Source organism: Salvelinus sp. IW2-2015, linkage group LG17 (genome assembly GCF_002910315.2).
Source record: "Salvelinus sp. IW2-2015 linkage group LG17, ASM291031v2, whole genome shotgun sequence".
NCBI lineage: Eukaryota > Metazoa > Chordata > Actinopteri > Salmoniformes > Salmonidae > Salvelinus > Salvelinus sp. IW2-2015.
Genome location: NC_036857.1, coordinates 6963924 through 6978221, shown reverse-complemented (window position 1 = coordinate 6978221; position 14298 = coordinate 6963924). Strand labels below are relative to the sequence as shown.

Here is a 14298-nt window from a genome sequence, read left to right as displayed (position 1 = left end):
TTACATACACCTTAGCTAAATACATTTAAACTCAGTTTTTCACAATTCCTGACATTTAATCCTAGTAAAAATTCCCTGTCTTACGTCTCAGTTAGGATCACCACTTTATTTTAAGAATGTGAAATGTCAGAATAATAGTAGAGAGAAGGATTTATTTCAGCTTTTATTTCTTTCATCACATTCTCAGTGGGTCAGAAGTTTACATACACTCAATTAGTATTTGGTAGCATTGCCTTTAAATTGTTCAACTTGGGTCAAACGTTTTGGGTAGCCTTCCACAAGCTTCCCACAATAAATTGGGGGAATGTTGGCCCATTCCTCCTGACAAAGCTGGTGTAACTGAGTCAGGTTTGTAGGCCTCCTTGCTCGCACACGCTTTTTCAGTTCTGCCCACAAATTTTCTGTAGGATTGAGGTCAGGGCTTTGTGATGGCCACTCCAATACCTTGACTTTGTTGTCCTTGGGCCATTTTGCCACAACTTTGGAGTATGCTTGGGGTCATTGTCCATTTGGAAGACCCATTTGCGACCAAGCTTTAACTTCCTGACTATGTCTTGAGATGTTGCTTCAATATATCCACATACTTTCCTCCCTCACGAGGTCCTCTATTTTGTGAAGTGCACCAGTCCCTCCTGCAGCAAAGCACCCCCACAACATGATGCTGCCACCCCTGTGCTTTCTGAGGTTGGGATGGTGTTCTTCGGCTTGCAAGCCTCCCCTTTTTCCTCCAAACATAACGATGGTCATTATGGCCAAACAGTTCTATTTTTGTTTCATCAGACCAGAAGACATTTCTCCAAAATGCACAATCTTTGTCCCCATGTGCAGTTGCAAACTGTAGCCTGGCTTTTTTTATGGCGGTTTTGGAGCATGGCTTCTTCCTTGCTGAGCGGCCTTTCAGGTTGTGTCGATATAGGACTCATTTTACTGTGGATAAAGATAGTTTTACACCTGTTTCCTCCAGCATCTTCAAACAAGGTCCTTTGCTGTTGTTCTGGGATTTATATGCACTTTTCGCACCAAAGTACGTTCATCTCTAGGAGACGAACGCGTCTCCTTCCTGAGCGGTATGACGGCTGCGTGGTCCCATGGTGTTTATTCTTGCGTACTATTGTTTGTACAGATGAACTTGGTATCTTCAGGCATTTGGAAATTGCTCCCAAGGATGAACCAGCTTGTGGAGGTCTACAATTTTTTTTCTGAGGTCTTGGCTGATTCTTTAGATTTTCCCATGATGTCAAGCAAAGAGGCACTGAGTTTGAAGGTAGGCCTTGAAATTCATCCACAGGTACACCTCCAATTGACTCAAATGATGTCAATTAGCCTATCAGAAGCTTCTAAAGCTATGACATAATTTTCTGGAATTTTCCAAGCTGTTTAAAGGCACAGTCAACTTAGTGTATGTAAACTTCTGACCCACTGGAATTGTGATACAGTGAATTATAAGTTAAATAATCTGTCTTTAAACAATTGTTGGAAAAATGACTTGTGTCATGCACAAAGTAGATGTCCTAACCGACCTGAAAACTATAATTTGTTAACAAGAAATTTGTGGAGTGGTTGAAAAATGAGTTTTAATGACTCCAATCTAAGTGTATGTAAACTTCTGACTTCAACTGTATGTGTGAAATTTGTTTTGATTTAGAATGGACCATTATCATGCACCTGTATCGAAACAGGGGCAGRGGYAAAAAATACATGTCATCTATGCACTTAAATAGCAAATGGAGGACGCTTTTCCAGTTGTTTATTTTCATGCCAGCCAGGTAGGCTTTTATCCTGTTGTAAATATAAGCAATGTGCTTAATCTTAGGAAAGTTGAGGAATAAATATAGTAAGCTTCACTCTGTTTTCATTGCATAGCCTATAGAAATGTTGCGCAACATGAGCTCATGGGCTCTCATGAAGTGTTTGATTCGATTTTTTATTACTTTTGCATTGATGTCAGAGTGATTAGAGGAACAATAGGGTGCTGAGTACCAGGCAGTTAGCAAGTTTGGTAGGCTACAATGACTGGAAGCAGCATCAGAGCCTGGAGAAGCCTCATTACTGTGACTAAATGGTCAAGTGGAATTTGACTGCCTTCATGACTAGTGACTGCTGATGTGGCGGTAATACGGTCACCGCAACAGCCCTAGGTGGAAAAGTACACATTTCCTTTCTCAAAACCGATAGTAACCTTTGACAAAAATAGCTAATTCAGCTGTACGCTTTCAATAAAACAACGACTTTGTCCACACTTTGTGGATTTCTGAYTCATGAATTCACTGGCAACGGAGCAGAGCGAGGCCTGCATCCAGCAACATCACCAGTCACATGAGCCGTTTTTTGCAGTTGTTTCAGTACAGCACTACACGGAGCGAGAGGAGGAAGGGCAAACTTCCCTGAACTAGTTTCAATGTATAAAATCACTTGGGAGTCTCTGGATTTTGGGTGAACTTCTCATTTAATAACAGTAGGGAGTAGCAGAAGACAGACAACAAAATWAATTCTTTACAATACCCATTGGCCAATTATTTTTTTCTTCTTTCTATCCTTTAATTAAAGATGTCAGACACATACCACTCAGGCATGGTGAGAGGCATGCCGTGTGCTGTAGGTCAGCCAACAGGTTGCCATGACAACTCTGTAGTTTCGGCTGAATGTAGGGTTGGGAATAGGTGAGAGCTTAAGATCTTTAATGAATGCTGCACGGCGCCCTCACAGCCAGCGTGTGTTTACTGACTGCAATGAAACAAGGCTCTGTCGACTCGACTACGCGGGGAGCGACTGTTCCAAAGCTAGGCCAACCAAAATGTCCCTGAATCTATCATGTTAATTAGTTTGCTGATGAATAAATAGCTAAATGTTCCACAGGTCTGCCATTATCTGTAGCTCATTAAGGGATTAAACACAAACCTCATCTGTTTAATTAATTAGCACGTTAACATATTGTCATCTGCTCTTTCATCAAAAGGCCTGGAGCACTGACYCATGTTCTCCCTCAAAACAATATGTTTTCCATAAACGGCATGGAGCCACTCGACTGTTACTCTCCTCCTGTCAGTGCTGTTCCAATGCCAAGCTCAATTTAATAAGTCACTATGCTGCTGCATAAAAGGCCGGGTGATAAATGTATTCATCAATGTGCTAGCTACACTTCACACTGCAATATACTAAATGAGAAACGAAAAGGCTCTTGCACCAAGAGCAGCCACAGTCTAACTCCTATCCAACGTCAAATTCATCTGCACTAGATGCGAACCTGGGAAMAAATTATTTTCAATGATTAATTTACAGGATGAACTGTATAAATAAAAACATATAATTGAATTGGAAACCAGGAAATTATACATCAAATAATTTGTGCAGCTGTGCCCTGCCTAAGGAAATCTCTAAGGGAAACGCTGATTGTGTTGTCTTACCTCTTCCAGTTTGTATGTGATCATGGTGAAGGCCCTGAAGACACAGTCTGTAGAACCAGTGATGGTGATGATCCTCTCTGGACAGGAGCCCTCTGAGATGTTCACCCGTGCATTGCTCTGTAGGGGGATAGACCAAGAACCAGGGTCTAGCTTTATTTACGTTCTATTAGATGAGGAGAGCATGGTTATAGCATGTGGTGGATGGCGCAAATAAGGTGCACAGGTAAGAGGGCAGAGAGGTGAGGAGGACACAATGAGGTTAGTATGGATAAGAAGGGGTATGGTTAAATAGARGGAGGCCAAACTCTAGACCAGTTAAAAACTTCTTAGGGCTAGGCCTCTTTTTTCTCAACTTCCGCCTGAATGAATTGCCTAAAGTAAACTGCCTGTTGCTCAGGCCCTGAAGCCAGGATATGCATATAATTGGTACCTTTGGAAAGAAAACACTTTGAAGGTGTAGAAAGTTAAAATAATGTAGGAGAATATAACACAATAGATATGGTAGGAGAAAATCCAAAGAAAAACCAACCAGAATTCTTTTTTTTGAGAGAGACCATGCTCTTACAATGGCAAGCATAAGTGCATATGGTGCATAAGTGCATAAAATTAGCTCCCAGGATGCAATCCCTATGGCTTCCACAGGGTGTCAGCAGTCTATGTTCAAGGTTTCAGGCTTGTAACTTCAAAAACAAATAAGAAATATCACTTTTAGTACAGGGTCAAAGTCTTGGAAATTCGTGTTTGGCGCGCTATGAAGACAGGACGCACCTGCTAAAATRGGTTTCCTATTGAACATACTTCTTTCCGTAAGAAATATTATAGTTTGATTACATTTTAGGGTATCTGAGGAGTAAATAMAAACGTATTTTGACTTGTTGAAACAAAGTTTAGGGGTAGATTTTTGGATTCCTTTCTCTGCAAGTTGAACGAGTGTCGATAGCGCCAACTAAACAGACTTACGGGATATAAAGAAGGATTTTATCTAACAAAACAACACTACATGTTATAGCTGGGACCATTTGGATGACAAATCAGAGGAAGATTTTCAAAAAGTAAGTGAATATTTAATCGCTATTTGTGAATTTATGAAACCTGTGCCGATGGAAAAAATATTTTGATGTGGGGCGCCGTCCTCAAACAATCGCATGGCATGCTTTCGCTGTAATAGCTACTGTAAATCGGACAGTGCAGTTAGATTAACAAGAATTTAAGCTTTCAAKCGATATAAGACACTTATATATACCTAAATGTTAAATATCCATAATTTGTATTATTATTTATTTGAATTGCGCGCTCTCCAGTTTCAACCGGAAGTTGTCCCGCTAGCGGGACGCCTAGGCTTAATACACCCTGCTCCACAGATAACTAACAATATATACTGGAGCTGGATCACCCTACAGGGAGTTGACCTTGCTGTAACTAAACTAGGCTGGTACTCTGATTTCTCCATCAACTGTCCCTTAATTTTTCTCCAGAGCCCTGGGGTCTGGGGATTGGAGAGTGGACATATGGGGATTGGAGAGTGGACATATGAGTATTAGAGGTATGGTGGTACTTTAACAATGTTGATTACAGTCATCTTATGGAGTCATTCTGGCACTGTGAGGACAGACAGGGCCTGGGGAGGAAGCCAGGGAGCCTCATATAGGGGAACTAACTAAAGGCCTGCCTATTTGTCTGACTGACTGACTGGGTGGGTGGGTGGAGGGCTAACTAGCATGGGTGACTGGTTTACTGGCTAACTAGCATGGATGATTGGTTTACTGGCTGACTGGGTGGACGACTGACTAGCATGGATGACTGATTTACTGGCTGACTCATCGTGGCACTACAGAGCTACCTGCTCACCCAGTCTAACCGCCTCTCTGTGTCACATTCTGCTTCATAAAGTACAACATAATCGTTTTACACCAGGAGTCAGAGGGACGAGAACCAACACAATGGCAATCAAATTACTTTTTATACAAGGAGTTAATCAAGCGCCATCGGATCAACTGCAGCCTTGATGTTTATGAGGGAGAAATAGAAGAGACATAAAAGAGAGAAAAAGGGGTAGGAGACAAACTGAGAAATGGGGAGAGAGGGTGGTTGAAAAAGCTTGACAGGGGCAGGCAGAGACAGAGAAAAGGGGGGAGAGGGAAAGACAGAGAGAAAAAAAGAGAGCTTCAGAGAGAGAGAGAGAGAGTGCAAAAAAGGGAGAGATGAAGCCACCAGTGGCCAATAGGCAGGTCAGACTATGTGGCTGTTCTGTATGCTATCCCAGTCACTCTTCCCAAACATCCAGAGAGGGTTTGAGTTTAATATTAATGCAACACAACCAATATTAGACACTGTCTCCGGTTTGATTATGTTTTGCCTTGAACTATAACCTTTTCGTGATGGTACACTTCTGGTCTACACAATAACTGGAAAATAAAGATTGCATATTGAATGCATATTGAGGCAGAAACAAGATGTGATACTGATAGCTTTGGAGATAGTTGATATACATGTATTTCATCAACCAATGACAGGCTCTACTTTGCATGGATTAGGGTAATATGGAGTACACAGATAATGAACAGTGGTGATAAGAAGCTGGTAACATACCTCTTCTCGTATTCTTTTCACCGTCTCTCCTTTCTGGGAAAGAGAAGATGAAGGACAACTTTGAAGTGAGGTGTGTGTCTGTGATTTGTTAAAGTGGTGTCCTCAACTTGAAATATCATATTGAAATCCGTCTGTACTTCAAATCCCTATTAAACAGATACTTTTCTTCACATTGACTACATTTCCCCTCCATTGAAAAGTAATCTGAGCTAACACGGCATAGAAAAGTAGAATCCTCGACCAATCTGAGATGGATAGCACCATGCTGACATTCAGTATTCTCATCCCATCCACATCTGAAATGTTAATAATATCTATCCATTTTCACTTCAATCTCTTCCTTTATGTTCACATCTATAGCCCTCTACTCTTCTAGTATCAACTCTTAATGTCTGTCCTGTCCTTGTGTGAGATCCTTTCTGTGTGGCCCGCAGCCAGCCAGCCTGCCAGGCAGAGTAGAATTAAGTCACACCTCTGTCATACATCCTCTGTCAGCTTTAGATTGCCTCCCCATCTGTCACTTTTATATTGGCCTCAGCCCATCATTCTCTCCTCCCTTCTCCAAGTGATTCTACCACCTACGCCTATGACATTGACAACCAGATGTGTTCTAATAAAAACACAACCATACTATTTTGTGTACTTAGCCACACTGTTATTTCATTCTAAATAGTATGCTAGTGTGTAGTTTGGGAAATTTTAGAGGTTGTGGTTCTGGAGGCCAGCAGAGATAGAGATGAGGAATGAGAGAGGGGGAAGGGAGCAAATAACACAAGTGCTTTGGATGAAGAGCCTGGTTACAGGTCTGTTTCAGCATGGTATGTGCAAAACAGAGCATTTCTCGCCCTCTCATCTCATCTCTATGTATCACCTTTTCTTCTTCGTCAGTCTCTGTCTTTTCTCTCTCCCCTCTTTCTTATCCCCTCTTTCTCTAAATATTTCATACCCTCTTGTGTTTTGGTTTCCTCATCCCCCCTCTTTCTCTCTCTCTCTCTCTCTCTCTCTCTCTCTCTCTCTTCGTCTCTCTCTCTCTCTCTCTCTCTCTTCTCTCTCTCTCTCCTCTCTCTCTCTCTCTCTCTCTCTCTCTCTCTCTCTCTCTCTCTCTCTCTCTCTCCTCTCTGCGTCTCTCTTGCTCTCTCTCTTCTCTCTCTCTCTCTCTCTCTCTCTCTCTCTCTCTCTCTCTCTCGTCCTCTCTCTCTCTCTCTCTCTCTCTCTCTACCTTTCTATTACAGGGCAAGTGGAGCCAGCGAGGGGGTAGAGAGCCAATCTACACACCGCGCCTAGTAGACACTACATGGTAAAGAGCAGCCTACACCCCTAATAGTAGACACCAAAACTGATAGAGAGCAGCCTACACTCCAAGTAGACACTAAACTAGGTAAAGAGCAGGCCTACACTCCTCCTCAGTAGACACTAAACTGGTAAAGAGCAGCCTACACTCCTCCTATGTAGACACCTAAACTGGTAAAGAGCAGCCTACACTCCTCCTAGTAGACACTAAACTGGTAAAAGAGCAGCCTACACTCCTCCTAGTAGACACTAAACTGGTAAAGAGCAGCCTACACTCCTCCTAGTAGACACTAAACTGGTAAAGAGGCAACTTACACTCCTCCTAGTAGACACTAAAACTGGTAAGAGCGCCTACACTCCTCCTAGATAGACACTAAACTGGTAAAGAGCAGCCTACACTCCTCCTAAGTTAGACACGTAAAACTGAGTAAAGGAGCAGCCTACACTCCTCCTAGTAGACACTAAAACTGGTAAAGAGCAACTTACACTCCTCCTAGTAGACACTAACTTGGTAAAGAGCGGCCTACACTCCTCCAGTAGACGACAAACTGGTAAAGAGCGCCTACACTCCTCCTAGTAGACCCTAAACTGGTTAAAGAGCGGCCTACACTCCTCCTAGATACACTAAACTGGGTAAAGAGCGCGCCTACACTCCTCCTAGTAGACACTAAACTTGGTAAAGAGCGGCCTACACTCCTCCTAGTAGACACTAAGCTGGTTAAAGAGCGGCCTACACTCTCCTCTATAGACACTAAACTGGTAAGAGCAGCCTACACTCCTCCTAGTAGACACTAAACTGGTAAAGAGCAGCCTACACTCCTCCTAGTAGACACTAAAACTGGTAAAGAGCAGCCTACACTCCTCCTAGTAGACACTAAAGCTGGTAAAAGCAGCAGCCTACAACTCCTCCTTATAGACACTAAGCTGGTAAAGAGCAGCCTACACTCCTCCTAGTAGACACTAAGCTGGTAAAGAGCAGCGCCTACACTCCTCTCCTAATAGACACTAAGCTGCGTAAAGAGCAGCCTACACTCCTCCTAGTAGACACTAAACTTGGTAAAGAGGCAGCCTTACACTCCTCCTAGTAGACACTAAGCTGGTAAAGAGCAGCCTTACCCACTCCTCCTAGTACGACACTAAGCTGGTCTAAAGAGCAGCCTACACCCCGTTCTATAGCAGCAACTAAACGGGCTGACAGTAATATGCCTTACGGAGCGCCGTTTCAACCGGAGGTTTGCAGTCAATGCACTAATGTTTCTGTTTGATGGATTACTGTATTACATTAGCGGATAGAGAGGTTTGAAGTGGGTTGGTTTAAGGCAATTACATTTACAGTCAGAAAACTGTGTGTCAGGAGGCCTTATGTCTGTTGTGCTTTTACAGTAGAATGGAAAGACATAGACTGATTAGAAAAATCATTCCACATAGATTGGTTTATGAACACTTACAAAATGGCATGGTGTGAAGCGTCTATTTTTAATAGAGGATAATTCCCATCACTTGTGTTAGTACAATATTAATCTAATTCTAGAAAATGTCTTAATTGATCTGAAAATAGGCATCCCTTGTGATAACAGCATGTCTTGGATCAGAAAGCCCCTCTGAATACTGTATCTCTTCAGATATGAGTTTTAAATAACATTTATATGATAGAAGAAAAAGATAAGCCTTCTTACCTTGCCTATGATGCTGCCAACCTCCTAAAAATACCAGGGGATAAAGAAAATATAGATTCCTGAATTAAAGAAATACAAGATTCTGAGAAATATCTACCTCTGCTTTCCAGAGACTCCTATCACCAACAGCGTCATTTTTTGTGCTAAATCGACATACAGTGAGCTCCAAAAGTATTGGGACATTGACATATTTTTMGTTCTTTTGACTCTGAAATCCAGCACTTTGGATTTGAAATGATACAATTGCTATGAGGTTAAAGTGCAGACTGTCAGGTTTAATTTGAGGGTATTTTCATCCATATCTGGTGAACCGTTTATAAATTACAGCACCTTTTGTATATAGTCCCCCTATTTTAGGCGACCAAAAGTATTGGGACAAATTCACTTTTGTGTATTAAAGTAGTACAATGTTTAGTATTTGGTCCCATATTCCTAGCATGCAATTTTTACACCAAGCTTGTGACTCTACAAACTTGTTGGATGCATTTGCRGTTTGATTAGGTTGTGTTTCAGATGATTTGGTGCCCAATAGAAATGGATGGTAAATAATTCATTTACTTTTATTGTAAAACTTTTATTTTTATGTAACCTTTATTTAATTCGGCAAGTCAGTTAAGAACAAATTCTTATTTACAGTGAAGGTCTACCCCGGCCAAACCTGGACGACGCTGGGCCAATTGTGCGCCGCCCTATGGGACTCCCAATCACGGCCGGATGTGATACAGCCTGGATAAGAATAGAATACGTTTCTAAACACTTCTACATTATTGTGGATGCTACCATGATTAGGATAAACACTATTTAATTCATTTTTTAAAAAGGCTGTAATGTTACAAAATGTGGAAAAAGTAAAGTGGTCTGAAAACTTTCCGAATGCACTGTATTATRAGTATACTGTCTTAACCAAATCTCGCATGTACAGTTGAAGTCAGAAGTTTACATACACCTTAGCCAAATACATTTAAACTCAGTTTTTCACAATTCCTAACATTTAATCCTAGTAAACATTCCCTGTCTTAGGTCAGGTASGATCACCACTTTATTTTAAGAATGTGAAATGTCAGAATAATAATAGAGAGAAGAATATATTTCAGCTTTTATTTCTTTCATCACATTCCCAGTGGGTCAGAGGTTTACATACACTCAATTAGTATTTGGTAGCATTGCCTTTAAATTGTTCAACTTGGGTCAAATGCTTCGGGTAGCCTTCCACAAACTTCCCACAATAAGTTGGGTGAATTTTGGCCCATTCCTCCTGACAGAGATGGTGTAACTGAGTCAGGTTTGTAGGCTTCCTTGCTCGCACACGCTTTTTCAGTTCTGCCCACACATTTTCTATGGGACTGAGGTCAGGGSTTTGTGATGGCCACTCCAATACCTTGACTTTGTTGTCCTTAAGCCATTTTGCCACAACTTTGGAAGTATGCATGGGGTCATTGTCCATTGGGAAGACCCATTTGCGACCAAGCTTTCACTTCCTGACTGAWGTCTTGAGATGTTGCTTCAATATATTCACATAATTTTCCTGCCTCATGATGCCATATATTTTTGAAGTGCACCAGTCCCTCCTGCAGCAAAGCACCCCCACAACATGATGCTGCCACCCCCGTGCTTCACGGTTGGGATGGTGTTCTTTGGCTTGCAAGCCTCCCCCTTTTTCCTCCAAACACAACGATGGTCATTATGGCCAAACAGTTCTATTTTTGTTTCATCAGACCAAAGGACATTTCTCCAAAAAGTATGATCTTTGTCCCCATGTGCAGTTGCAAACCACAGTCTGGCTTTTTATGGTGGTTTTGGAGCAGTGGCTTCTTCCTTGCTGAGCGGCCTTTCAGGTTGTGTCGATATAGGACTTGTTTTACTGTGGKTATAGATACTTTTGTACCTGTTTCCTCCAGCATCTTCACAAGGTCCTTTGCTGTTGTTCTGGGATTGATATGCACTTTTCGCARCAAAGTACGTTCATCTCTAGGAGACAGAACGCGTCTCCTTCCTGAGCGGTATGATGACTGCGTGGTCCCATGGTGTTTATTCTTGCGTACTATTGTTTGTACAGATGAACGTGGTACCTTCAGTCTGGTTCACCCCAAGGATGAACCAGATTTTCCCATGATGTCAAGCAAAGAGGCACTGAGTTTGAAGGTAGGCCTTGAAATTCATCCACAGGTACACCTCCAATTGACTCAAATGATGTCAATTAGCCTATCAGAAGCTTCTAAAGCTATGACATAATTTTCTGGAATTTTCCAAGCTGTTTAAAGGCACAGTCAACTTGATGTATGTAAACTTCTGACCCACTGGAATTGTGATACAGTGAATTATAAGTTAAATAATCTGTCTTTAAACAATTGTTGGAAAAATMACTTGTGTCATGCACAAAGTAGATGTCCTAACCGACTTGAAAACTATAATTTGTTAACAAGAAATTTGTGGAGTGGTTGAAAAACTAGTTTTAATGACTCCAACCTAAGTGTATGTAAACTTCTGACTTCAACTGTATATTATTTACATTCTACAAAGAACAGCAGGAGCACGAGTCAGGAGGGAAATCATATTCCAAAATTATATTCTTAAAATCCAACATTTGAATCCGAAAACTTTAACTAATCCCTAAGCATTCATTCCTATATACCTACAGTTATTCCCATACAATTACTCTTATATATTCCCAGTTATTCCCATACAATTACTCTTATATATTCACAGTTATTCCCATACAATTACTCTTATATATTCACAGTTATTCCCATCCACTCAAACTGTACCTTGCCGTGCATGAGCAGTCGGAGTGTAAGGGTCACACCCAGGCCCCCGTCTCCGAAGTCCTGCTCACAGTTCATAGTGATGTGGGAGTTGCACACAGGGAGACGCATGAACAAGGCTCATCCAATGGTCACGCTGTCAGATGAAGACTGCTGCTCTCTCTCTTCTCTGTCACTCCCCAGTCCTTCAAAGCTCTGCTGAGACAAAGTAAAGGAAATGCCATTCGTTAGACTTGATATCTGTTTGGTAACAATACAACTAGATTTCAATACAAACACTCTTACTCATTTGTTGTGATGTTTTACCTCAACATCTTAATGATGTGATATCAACTAGAATGTCACTTTGCAATAGGAAGTCAATGGATAAAATCTCCTGTTTGCATGACAAGACAGAGCCACCATCACATCTCAATCTCACAATGCAGGATGCTTGAAACAGAAATTGTTAAATTCAAATCAGTCACTCTCAGTGAGTCCTTCTCCATGACCATTGTGCTTTCTGTAGCTGTTCAAGGTCTAACCCACTGAACACCTGCATTGTGGGCTTCACAGAAAGTGAGTCTAGTATGCAGACTGATGTCTATCTCTAAGGTTACCATTATGAACTAATTGAACAGGGCATTGAGGACAGCATAAAGCTTAAACAAGTTCACAATATCCTGTTGAATGTAAGGTTTGCCCATCAATGTGCACATTAAAGAAATATATCTCAACCCACTGATAATGAAGCAGCAATGCCCCATCCTTCTGAGGTAATTGTAAATTGGTGGTCATCCATAACTAACATTCTGACCACACTGCTCACGWCACGTTGCAAAATACATTTACACATACATGTTATTCAATCATTGCACCCACACTGCTCGCCGCGTCAATGAGCATCTGCGTAGCCAGGCGCTAAAATAGAACTTGGATCTATTTGTGACGCTTGACGCACTGCAAGTCCCGCCTCTCCCATCTCCTCATTGGTTTTTAGGAGCATATAACCATGTGCCATCTCCTCATTGGTTTTTAGGAGCATATACCCAAGTGGGTGATTGAAAGATTAACTGAGGTCCACACTCCAGTCCAGTTGTTGGTGCTAACGCACCMTAAAGTTGGTTGCCAACCGCCATARAAAGTCCAAAGAAGAAGAAGCCTGAAGTCTGCTAGAAACTAACTCTGTTTACCCTTTTATCTGTGGATTAATCTAGTCAGCATGTAAGTCAGAATGATGAAGAAATAATGTGTGAGCCGGCTATTGACTCCCAGCAGTGCTGCTGTCAGCTGCAGGGTTCCAGGCCACTCTGGCTAGCGGGGAGATTGGGCCCTAATAGACAACGAGTGGGTGTTAGTGAGTACAGGATGAGACTGACTGGCCCTTGATTAACTGGCAGCCGACTTCCCTATAATCAGAGAGGTTGGAGAATGACAGCACAAAATGGCCTGGTTTCCTTGCGTACATGGGTTATGCGACAATTGTTCCTTTCAAACGTTTTAATTGTAGGTTACAATAGCACTTTGGTTTCAAAAAGTGCATTTAATTAGGTTACAGCTTGCAGTTGTTTCAGTTCTTCAGCTTATTAAAAAACTGTGCTGTGATGTGCTCCAACAATGTGAAGACTAGGCTGTTGTACACAGAAATAGATAAGCTTCAGCACCAGTGAGAAAGAAACGGGTAAGATGGATGGTGCAGAGATTTGAACATGTTCACCACATCAGTAACCAATGAGACGCCTTTCCACTGAATCCAGTATGACAGTGCACTACTGGGTACACTGCGTGCATGTCAGTTCTTGTGACATATTGTGAGTCACCTGGGTGCTCAGCAGTCTAGGCACACAGGGTGTATAATTAGCTTATGGAGATATTTATGTTTCCTCTTGATTTATGGTGGATTCTGACTGTTGTCAGCTCAGACAGAGTAAGTACAGGGTTGGTTATATAAATAGCTGGCTGCTGCACCAGTAGAAGTAATCAAACTAAGCGCACAATCCCTAAGAGCAAATGAAGAGCTGCAAAATTACCACATAATATTTGGGTGATTTTGACAAATCATCTTCATCAGTTATTCTACAGATTCATTCACTCAATGCCATTCCAGACACAGCCATTTCAGGAAGTAGTAAATGGAAATTGCCCATGTTTTTTCTATTGGTATTTTCAAGTGATGTATGAAATTGCATTCATTTCCTGAAATGAATTAGAATCGACGCAAACTCTGGCACTGTACTGCAGTCCACATGCACACACACATAGCCCCAGCCCTCTGCACTAACACTAATAATGATACATCTAATTTCTATGATGTTTTTTGAGTAAGTCAGAGCAGTCCAGCTGACGATGCAGTCGCTGCATATGGATTCTATTGTGCACTTGTCCCCTGTAGAGTGGCTCGCATATCCCATCGTCCCTGTTTGTTCAAGGCCACTTGTTTTAATAGGAACGCTGCTGACCGTCAGCCAAGTGCATTCCACCTAGCCTTCAATACCCGGTATGCTGCTGCTTGGCCTACTGATGAAGACATCACTGAGAAACACAATCGCTCCCTCCGGCTTCAAGCAGGTTCCTTGTTTATTAACCTGCCTCTTCACA

The 14298-nt window shown here is 41.8% G+C and overlaps 1 protein-coding gene across 3 annotated transcripts in view; it reads right to left on the bottom strand.

Moving 5' to 3' along the window:
• The window catches only part of LOC111977216 (poly(rC)-binding protein 4), a 67996-nt gene that overhangs the window by 35471 nt on the left and 18227 nt on the right, over nt 1–14298 (bottom strand). For 2 of the 3 annotated variants that reach the window (XM_024006578.3, XM_024006580.3), the window contains exons 2-5: nt 11725–11919; nt 8960–8983; nt 5994–6026; nt 3405–3521 (exon numbers count right to left, since the gene is read on the bottom strand). In XM_024006578.3, coding sequence (XP_023862346.1) covers nt 3405–3521; nt 5994–6026; nt 8960–8983; nt 11725–11832 — 282 coding nt within the window. In that variant the 5' untranslated portion in view covers nt 11833–11919. The remainder of the gene's footprint in view (nt 1–3404; nt 3522–5993; nt 6027–8959; nt 8984–11724; nt 11920–14298) is intronic. The other variant, XM_024006579.3, reaches the window with a different exon arrangement.